The sequence below is a fragment of the Aptenodytes forsteri genome, unplaced genomic scaffold, assembly GCF_000699145.1.
Source record: "Aptenodytes forsteri isolate BGI_AS27 unplaced genomic scaffold, ASM69914v1 Scaffold243, whole genome shotgun sequence".
Taxonomy (NCBI): Eukaryota; Metazoa; Chordata; class Aves; order Sphenisciformes; family Spheniscidae; genus Aptenodytes; species Aptenodytes forsteri.
This window is the reverse complement of record NW_008795314.1, coordinates 3024282-3034565: the sequence shown is the minus strand read 5'-3', so window position 1 is coordinate 3034565 and position 10284 is coordinate 3024282. Positions and strand designations below refer to the sequence as shown.

At 44.0% G+C, this 10284-nt stretch overlaps 1 protein-coding gene across 1 annotated transcript in view; it reads right to left on the bottom strand.

Annotated features, from left to right (window-relative positions):
• The window catches only part of METRNL (meteorin like, glial cell differentiation regulator), a 23098-nt gene extending 13897 nt beyond the window's left edge, over window positions 1-9201 (bottom strand). The window contains exons 1-2 of the mRNA XM_009279502.2: window positions 9077-9201; window positions 4562-4950 (exon numbers count right to left, since the gene is read on the bottom strand). Coding sequence (XP_009277777.1) covers window positions 4562-4950; window positions 9077-9201 — 514 coding nt within the window. The remainder of the gene's footprint in view (window positions 1-4561; window positions 4951-9076) is intronic.
• Between the last annotated feature and the right edge of the window lie 1083 nt (window positions 9202-10284).

Genomic DNA, 10284 nt, shown 5'->3' with positions numbered 1-10284 from the left:
GGGGGGGGGAGGATTGACCTTCCTCTCCAAAACGTTTGGTCAAACCTACAGATTCTTGTTTCAGACCAGTTGAGCAGGAGCTGAAGAACTTAAAAAGCAAACGACTATCAAGGGACCTTCACACTTTTCATAGGAATTTAATCCAAGCAGCTTGCTGCGGTGCAAGGCAGACCTAGACCAGGCACACGCTCCACTACAGCCGAGAAGCTCATGTGGGTCATCACCTTCAGAAAACTTCTAGGAACTACATAGCCAAACAACACTTTTGCCAAAACCTCCATCTACTTGCCAGTATAGGCAGTATAGCAGAGACCCACAGTATTTTCTTCCAGCACAAGCAGAAAAGATTAGAATCAACTGAATTCAACAACCTAAACAAGTTCTGCTGCTTCTCAAATGGCCTCGGGCCAAAATGTCACAGTGCCTCAGTTCTTTAGCTGGGCAAACACCAAGGCTTCAGAGCCTTACTGCAAGCAGGAGCTGAAGTTAACAGACCATCGGTGTGGATGGGAATTATATAGGGCTCCAATCCAAAACCTAATCTGAAATCAAAAGCACTTTCAGTCACCCATCACTTTGGGTATCAAGAGAAGAATGCACCCATCAAGATGCGTGAATTGTCAAGTTCACCCTTCTTAGGGACTACTCACATAAAATGGTGACAAGAGCTGTAGCATGCTTGCCTTCACTCCTCTTCCCAGCTTAAGAAACTACAAACCCCCAGAAATGCACTTTTTTGCTGGTTACCATCACAGTAAAAACCATCCCACACCAAATTTCAGCAATCTGAATTAAAACCTATCCGTATACTACAACTACTTCCTACAGTTGGGGAAGCCTTAAAAGAATGTGATAAGGCAGACTCAGAGACAAGAAAAGGGTTAAACCCCCAAAATCTGGAAAATTTTAAGACTGCACTGTGTCATTCAACCTTCCCGAGAAAAGGGCAAGGCCAATTCAGAACCTGTCTATGTTTTCTACTGAATTATTTGCTAAGACTCTGATTAAGTGGGAAAGAATGACTGTAAACTAATAAAACTTGAGGTTTTATAATTAAACCACAGGCACCCTGCCAAGCATTGCTGATTTGTTGATGCACCCTGCAATGTCAGGACTCTGAGGACACAACAGATCATTAAAGTATTAAACAGATGACACATACTCTTTAATCAGAGCTGGGATGCCAGGTTAGGAAGAAAGAGTAAACTCAAGGGCAGAGTACAAGAATTATCACCAGGAAACAAACACACTGTTTAGTAGAGTCGAGAGAAGTTGTTATCAAGTAGTTATTGCACAAGGAAAAGGCTGGATTGCTGAGCCCCACACCTGGGTCTTTTATGATAGTCATCTCCCCCACTCTGCAGTCACAAGAAAATAATGCAGTATTTGTGATTTTCTGTCCTTTGCCATCAGATGAAGTGCTGCAGCGTTAAGCAAGACCAGGAAGTGCGCAAGCCTCCTCTGCCCAGCTCTGCCAGCACATCTCAGCCCCCATCTGCAACAGCATCTCACGTCTTTGTCAGCTCTTCACACGTACTGCCAGCTCTGCTGAACGCGGTCAAACTGCAACTAAGAGATGAGCAGGCTCGTTTTTCCAGTGTGCAACAGCCAAAACACTGTAAGCCACGTTTGTAACCAAGGGACAGAAGTATGCTTGGAAAGAAATGCAGAACCTTAAATCCAGTTTTCAGCTCCTTAAGGTCAGCACTTGCCTCTGGCTTGAGCCTCCTCTCCAATGAAGAAGCCACCAGTGATTTCAGTCAACTGATTGTAAACTTCCTCTCCAAATGAGCAGCTCAGCAAAGGGCATTCACTTGGAGGTTTCACAGAAAAACTAGAAGCAGCTCCAGAAGAAAGGAGGTCCACGAACTGCAAAGAGCCCCAAATATATTGCTCTATAGAAGCCTCACAAGGCAGCTATTTGGCAGTTTCCCCAGACATATAGATATTTATAGGAGAATAAAAGTGCTCATCTGACTGAGTAGTGGAAAGAGTCATGTATGGCATTTTCATAGTGTTTTCACCCCCCGCCGCCCCTCCCCAGAGTCTGGGGATCCAAAAACAGGCAAGAGAAATAATTTAAAATACAATAGAGATCTCTAGTTTGCCCTGAAGGCTCTGCTGATGAACTATTAAAGAGCTGCTTCTGTCCAAACAAGACACTTGGAGCGTGAAGCAGATAGCCTACCACATTGTTTTGTAAGACAGCACTGAAATTCAACCAGTGTCTATTTACAGCTGAAAATACAGCAGTCACAGAAAAAGTGATTTAATATGCCTATCAAAGAGGAAGGCTGTAATTGGATTCAGTCCTCAGTTTGACTTCTGAAAGCCTCTGAAGAAAACTCCCATCAGCTTTAAAAATCTCCAAGATTTTATGTGGAATGAAGAGCAATTAGTTCTAAAAACACAGTAGTTTGTGCCGGCTTGTGATGTTAAGTATGCCAGCAGCGAATCCTCTTGATTTTAGCAAACTTCGGGAGAAACTGTATCTATGTGTAAACTAAAAACAGCAGCAATAAGCAGTATTTCTCGCATATTATTTCACTATATGCAAAAGCAATTTCAACTTTTTTTTGGGGGGAAAAAAAAAAGCATAGGACTTTTCTTGGTAAGTATAAGTGACTTATCACTAGCCTGCCTGTGGCTCCATCCTCCCAGCCTGTCAAAGAAAGCAGCACTGAATCTGGGAACATTCTCCAAATAACTGATTAAACAATGTATTTAATGTCTTCTGCAATGGAATTTTACTACATAGCTAACATTCTGCACAGCATATTCATCTTTGCAGCAATTATCTTACTGGGAAAACAGCTCTGCAGCAAATACCCTACTTCTTTTGCAGCAACTTGTAAAACGTAGAAGCAGAGAAGTCTTCTTAAAATGCAGAACCCTCGATGTTAAGCTACAAGTTGCATACACGGCAAGAGCAAAGAAGGCAACTTAAATATTGGAATATTTGTGATTATAGTTTTTTTGTTTTAATGGCAAACACGCCATCTATCAGTTCTTGGGGTTACTGCATTAGCCCTCAGCCAACTACCGTCTTGCTGAGTTAAGAACTGTTCATCTCAGTCCAGCTAAGACCTGTACAAAAAAAAAAAGCCACATCTGAATTGGTGTGCCAACATCTATACGCTAGCAGGGCGGCAAGTATGCACAAATACACAAACATATAAATCCAGAGGCCTGTTGTGGAAGGACACCAGGGGAGGGGAGAGGTTGGGGCTCAAGTTCTGCAGTCACTCATCCCAAAAAAGGACAAGGGATGCAATGCCTAGAAAATACAGCTGCAGTTTAATTAGCCACACCACCGCTTATCAAGTAGCATCTCGGGCAAAGCATGTGGCATCACTACCGCAGAATCTAGACAGCCTACGTACGGCATCTTAGGCTCACTTTACATCGGGTTTTACCCTGGGCCGAGTCATCTCAAGTGTGCTGTGAGGACTCTTCCCTGCTGCGGGGCTGCCTTTGCTCCCTACCATTTCAAAAAGAGAAATCTGGTTGCCACCATGGCCTCCCCGCTTAAAATACCTAAACCTTGAAACCTCCCCAGTCATTTGGGACAAACTACCCTAGATCTGCTATTCCTCAGGCTATTCTGGAAATCTCCCCTCCTTGGTTTTGGGGATAAAAGCTAGAGGCAATTCTGAAGGGAGGAGATGCAGGAACGAGATACCGCCTATCTAAAGAGAATTTCCCCTTCCCCCCCCCCATCCTCCACAAATGCTAGTTATTCTTCATCTCAAACTGTCTAATTGATTAGCATAATTAGGTTACACCTAGAGCTATTGTTCCCAAATGGTATTTAGCTTGCTATTTAGTATCAGACTTTACAGGCTTGTAAGCTCTTTCAGTTTGTCCACTCCCCCTTCCTACAAGTTTTTCGTTGGTGTAAAACTCCTCCCTACAAAATTTGCTTTCCATAATGGTTGAGAGAGAAGACAACACCGGCACTGTAAAAGTATTGTCACGCTGTTGAAGAGCTCTGCCATGGCACAGTAATGCTCAAGAGATTGTAACAGGCAGAGCTGAGGAAGAAACACACCATTTTCCTTGTTTAAAAAAAAAGGCAATAATTAGGTCAGCAAGTAGCAGTAGTTGCAGAGGGAAAAAAAAACACACCACGGAAAAGGAGTTCCTCCTTGTTTAAATGTTTATTATTCAAAACATGCAGCGGGGTCTTAAAAACTGAGTAAAAAAGTAGTTAGAAAACTGTTACAGCAAGGCTCAGAAGCCCAGTTCACACTAGAGTTCACTGCACGGTAAAGCCAGCTCCTGTGATTCACCCCACGCCTGCAAGGGGAGAATCGTTCACAATGTAGTCCTTAACAAATCATTTGGAATTCAGCCTATGCTACCAGCTTCCAAAAAACAACAACAACAACAACACAAAAAAAACAGAAAAAAATCAATTCTTCCGCAATAGCCTGTTTATAAAACATGTCCTTAAAAGCACATGAAATTCAGACCCAACCACTTTCCCACTCACTCACTCTGCCATCTGTTATGCATCCAACACAGCACGTGAAAATATGACCAATATCCCAGAACTCACCAGAAACTGTGTGCAAATCAGATGCTATCCCCTTGTTCATCAATTCGTACTGGAAGCCTGTAATCTTCCTGCTAATGTCCTGCTGAGGAGTGGCCTCAATAAACAGGCCCCCCTGATCATAGCCAAAGCAATATACTTTACTGGGGCTGCGATCTCCATCTCGGACCAAGAGTTTCAGTTCTCCAGTTTTTTCCAAATAAATATTTGCTCCTGCAGAGTCCTTGAAGGGCTTTATGCAAACAGTCAAATGTTTGTAAGAGGCAGGTGAAGTATTGGGTCGCAGGTTGACTATGAGTGCTCCCGTGGGATACATCCACTCTATTGACCCTTCAGAACAGCGGAGGTAGACCTGTTCAACATCCTTCTTGTGAGACTCGTGAGTTAAGCCACTGGGGGAAGAAAGAAAGAGAAAGTTAGAGAAATGACAGAGCTAGTAACCTGACTGTCATAACCTCAAACCTTCAAAGACCCACATCAACAAACGCAGGAAATCTATGACAGTGTTGAGCATATGCTGAGCCCATCCAGCTCAGCAGCAGTCAGAAGCGCTTGTCTCTTGCAAGACCGCAACCTTAATGTAATGGGACAATTTTAAATCATCTCCCAAAAGAAGAAGTCAAACCACTAGTAATTGACTTCAAAATTAAATAGGATATAAGCACGTGATCAAAAGCTATTAAATTACTACCGCCTCAGTTACTGCCCATCAGCTGAGCTGTGGCAAATGACTTGGCGCATACTAAGTAAAACACGTACGCTCGAGCTCCCTTCCTGGTGGCTTAAACCAGCACGTTCTCCAGCCTTGCAGACCAGACTCCACCTTTTGCCGAGTACTTTGTTCCCCTTCCAAGTCTATATTCCCAGTGGATCTGAAACTGGGAGGGATGCCAAGCTCACCCTGTGAACTGGAGCAAAGGGATGTTCTGGGTGCTAGTGATACCCTCTGCCGCAGCTGGGCAGCCCCAACCTCCAAATTGAGAGGTAGGGAGAGGAGAGAAGACACTACGCTCTCCAGTCATAGCTGGGGAAGCATTGAACTATGCTTGCTTTCTTCGGTATGTGTACCATGTTCCCTCACTTCTCCCCAGTATGAGGGTTTAAGCTTAGCTTATCGCTGTACTGCCCAGCTCCGATGGGCTACGAGCAGACACACAGCTACGGGTGTTCAGCAGAAAAGAGAACATGTGGGCCAGTTACTACCACTGGGGCATAGGGCCACCGCTGGTCCTGCGTCCTTACCCAACACCATGGCAAAAAATTAACACCCCAACAGCCATTTCAAGAGCTGGTGACCACAGAGATGGGACAGGAGAGCAACACGGGGATCCCAGGGCCAATTGCTAGTGAAAGGAGAGCAAACTGCCGTGCTTAAGCAGGATGACTAGCAAACCCCAAGGACTTGCTTGCCCACAGCCTAAACTGAGGACAGTTCTAAACAACCCTTGCTGCCTGTCACTGATGCTGGACCAACCCCACAGGTTCTTTACCCAGAGTGACTCAAAGCACTAATATGACACTGCATGCTGTAGGCACTCCAGTCAAAAGAAAAAGTTGTGGGAAGCCTGGTTTATTGGTTACAGTATTTGGGCCATTAGGCAAAAATCCTTTGGTCCCACTCCCTCTCCTGTCACAAACCTATTATGCGAGTATGAGCAAATCACTTCACCACCAAGCTTGTTTCTCCTCCTACGCTTTGCGTACCTAGTTCCCAAACATAAGCATCTTTTATTCTGTGCCTGTAGAGCACCACCCAAAATGAGACCCTTCAACACAGCTCATGGGTCTGCTTTGCAGTACTTTAGAGAAGCTTCACAACACTCCCACTTGCAGGCAGATGAACCAAGACAGGGGAAAAAAATTAGAAGTATTAAATGACTTGTCTGAGGTTACACAGACCTGTGTAATCTGTGGCAAAGAACATATTTTAGCACAGTGCAAGTAACAAGCTCTGGTTTCTCAACAGAAACCTCCAAATATACAGTTCCCCATCCCAAAGATATATTCAGGTGCTGAACAGGGTTTAAATTCAAGTCAGCATTTAGAAAGTAATAAGAAGCCATGGGTAAAAGAAGGGAAAAAAAAGCCATATGGTTTGCATTTACTGTTGACGTGACTCATTATTGTGAGCGTCAGCGTGACCCACTTGATAGAGGTTACATGAGGAAGCTCAGGAAAAAAAAAGTCATATTTAATAACAATAGTGCCTGCAAACATGTGCTTTTGAATAATCTTGAAAGCCACATCAAGAACGCAGATGAGGAGAAAAGAGGGACAAGTTTTTGACCTTTAGTCTCTTGCCCTCAAATTCAGTAGTACTTAACACATTCAGGAAACTTAACTTGCAATGGGATATTTCAAGTTGACTGTAAATCCACATCTGGTCCACAAAATCAGTTTTCACCACAGCATGCACATGATGCCACTCAACAGAAAACACAGAAGTCTGTTTATGTGCAAGCAGTGAATAAGTAAAATGAAAGAGTGTAAAGCTTTTCCCTCAGCAAAGGGGCAAAAAACTACACTCACACATCACTTGTTCCTCCTCAAGACATCAAAACAAACTGCAGAGGTTTTGCAGGACTTACACTGGCAAATTCCACCCTGAAGCCTGAGTCCTTAAACAGAAGGAAGATACCAGGGGCAAAACTCTGAACTCATGCAGTGAAACTGCTGTTGCAAGTGATCCCAACAACACTGAGGCAGTGAATTTCTGCCAGAGAAAAAAGCCTTAACATTCATTTTGTTCAAACACTCATGCTGTTCAAACAAAAAACAGGGTGGACTCTGAAATTATCTTCTGAAAGCCAATTATATCCCACAGGCAAGAGTGATGCCATTAGACAGATACATCAAGCACAAGTACCTGTACGCATTAAGCCTTATAATAAAGGATGACTCAAAAGTTAAGCAGATTTCAAAATACTTGCTCACATTACTTAAGAGCAACCACCATCATCCAGTAAAACCTGTCGCTTTGCTTTCTGTCAAAGTGACATGTCACCACATTGAGAGATTGTTTAACGTCATGTTTAGTTCTCACTAGCCAGTCATCATGCACACGATGTCCACAAAACAATGGAGGTCCAGGAGCCTTTTTTTTTTTCCCCAAGCTTATTTGAGTTTTGGTTTTGTTTTGGTTTTTTTTAAGTATATGGCAAGGAGATAGGGCAGCTGTTTCCTGGTTACAGTGATGGATGAGCCATCCATCCTCCCCTTCAAATCTGTTCTGTTTATTAGGACTTACTTCTACAAGTACTACTTCCTCATACCAATCCATGAGGACATCCTGAATCACTGCATTTGTCTCCTCACTCTTCTCCCTTTCTGGTTTCAGCCATCCCCCTCTGTCTGCCCTGAAAGATCTATTACAGTATCGGTGCAGTAAGCTGTTATGCTGCAACATGCAACAGGTGTTATTTAAAGAAAAAGAGAGCAGGAGGAATATTCACACTATCTACTTAAGCTACTTACTTTATTTATTCTATTACAGATGCTCTGAAGAGCCCTAGAAGTACCCGTGTCCTCCTAGCACCCTTCAGCGTACATAGGGGACTTTCGCTCCTAATTTGGGGTATGTAATTAAGGACGACCAGCTAGAAAGCATTGAGACTTCCTCAGAGCATCCACCGGTGCAGAGGGCAAGACCGATGGACATAAGCAGCCACATCAGAGCTGAATTCTCGCTCCTACAGCGTACAGTCAAGAACACCAGGCCAGCGTATTCTTAGCATGTCACTGAAGCACTTTTGCCCAAAGCATCGAGAGGTCATTGCAGTACAAAAACCTGAAGTTACAGCAAAAGTAATAACCAGACACAGACTGTAGTGAAGTTTCTGCTTTCTTCTGGACAGAGCTTTCCTGGAAGCTCTCTGCCAAGCTATTTATTAAGATGCTGCTATGGCTTATTGCGTGCACTTAAATTGCAGGTGTCAAGCTGTGCATTGCATCAAGATTTCCCTGGAAGCGTGAGGGAAACCCCTAGGAATCCTAGTGAAGCTCTTCATACTACTCAGTGATATAAGCTCGTCACTTTTCCACAAGCTAATGGGGAAAAAAAAAAAATCATATCCCAAATATTCTACTTCTAAGATTGTTGCTTTTAATATAGACATGTATATAAAGGTGAGAAAACACCTTCAGGTTTACTGTAGGAGATGACTAGACTCTCAAATCTGTCAGCACAAGACAACCTAGAACTTCACTGTGGGAAGAAAGACTACATTTTGGCATTCAAGTTCATAGGTTTTTCAAACAGCTAGTTAAGGTAAAAAACATCACATGACTTCAAAACATTATATTCCACATAAGAAAATCCTTTCTGACCCATATAGCCATTAGTATCCACACTGAAATATTTAATTAGATGGTATTTACTGGTACATCAAATTACCTTTCTTTCCTCCTTAACTGCTAGCCTTTTAGGACAAAGCAGATTGTATTTAACAGCCTTAGGACTGCCAGCATTTCTGACGACACCTGTTTGCTACCAGCAAGGCCAAAGTCAGCCTGGTTTACTTTATCCCCTCCCGAGACTCCTGTCCACCTGGACTCTGGGACTCTCTCACACAAGTGAAACCATCCAAACTGAACTGTGTGTGTGCAAGAAGGCAGCTCTTCCTTCCCTGTGCCTCCAACGGCATCATCGCGGAGCTGTCACCACTTTGGCTCACCAGAGCAACAACCAGCGAGTGAGTCCAAGCTTGCATCACCAGTTCACCCCAAACTCAGCTACAGGAAATGATATTTCACTTTTGCCCCCCTCCCCCTAAAGCATCACCCCCTTAGTTGATACTCAAGGCGTTGCTTATTCCAGCCCTGCTCAGGTGACATGGGTGGCCACTGCTTGCTCTAAGAAAACAGGACAAAAATAAGAACCAAACAGGACAAGATTACAGGGGTTTGTCATCGTTCTTTTAAAAATCACGCTGCGATACCATGCGGTAAGGTCCAGGTAAGTACAGGCAGCTAGGATGCTTAGGGATGAAAGCAGGTACAGCTTGGGGGTGGGGGGGAGGTTGGTAAAGCAAAATGATACAATGAGGAGTTTGCCACAGAACTAACAGGTCTGGTCCCTATCAAACAGACTCGCCTTCAAGTGGATTCACTGAGATTAACTATGCATCAATCGTCAAGAGTCAAAAAATGTTCAGAAAAAAGTAAATACCAAGCATCTGCATGTTTCAGGCAGTAACAGATAAGAAATTATTATGTTGAAAATCAATTCAGCTGTTTCCCCACTTTGAATTCTCCCTAGTCCAAAATACCCTACTGATACAAGCTGGCCAAACTTTTGTTTTGAAGAAAGTCAGATTTGAGCAGAATATTAGAGTCAAAACGTTTTGCTCTCCAAGTACAGAAAGCCTGAGCCAGCAACACTTGCCTGTTAGCTGAGTTGCTTTCTAAAACTATGAACAGTGGAGGAGGTCACAGACCCAACCACATACGTTAAACTTACTACAAGCAATTAAAGGAAAGATAATTTGGGAGATAAACACTTGAGAACTGGAGAGCTCTCACAACCAGCGCAATTAGAATAAATCAGGAGCGAGCCCGCCGTGCCAGCCCCTGCTCCCAGGGCTCACCACCACCATCTCCGCGGGACGGAGTGCGGGATAACTTCCCGGGAGCAGGGAGCGACACCAGGGGCTGCGCTACAGCGGTGCGGCCGAGTGCCGGGCCGTGCGCGGAGGGGGAGAGCCGGGCAGGGCCGGGCGCCCAGCGCC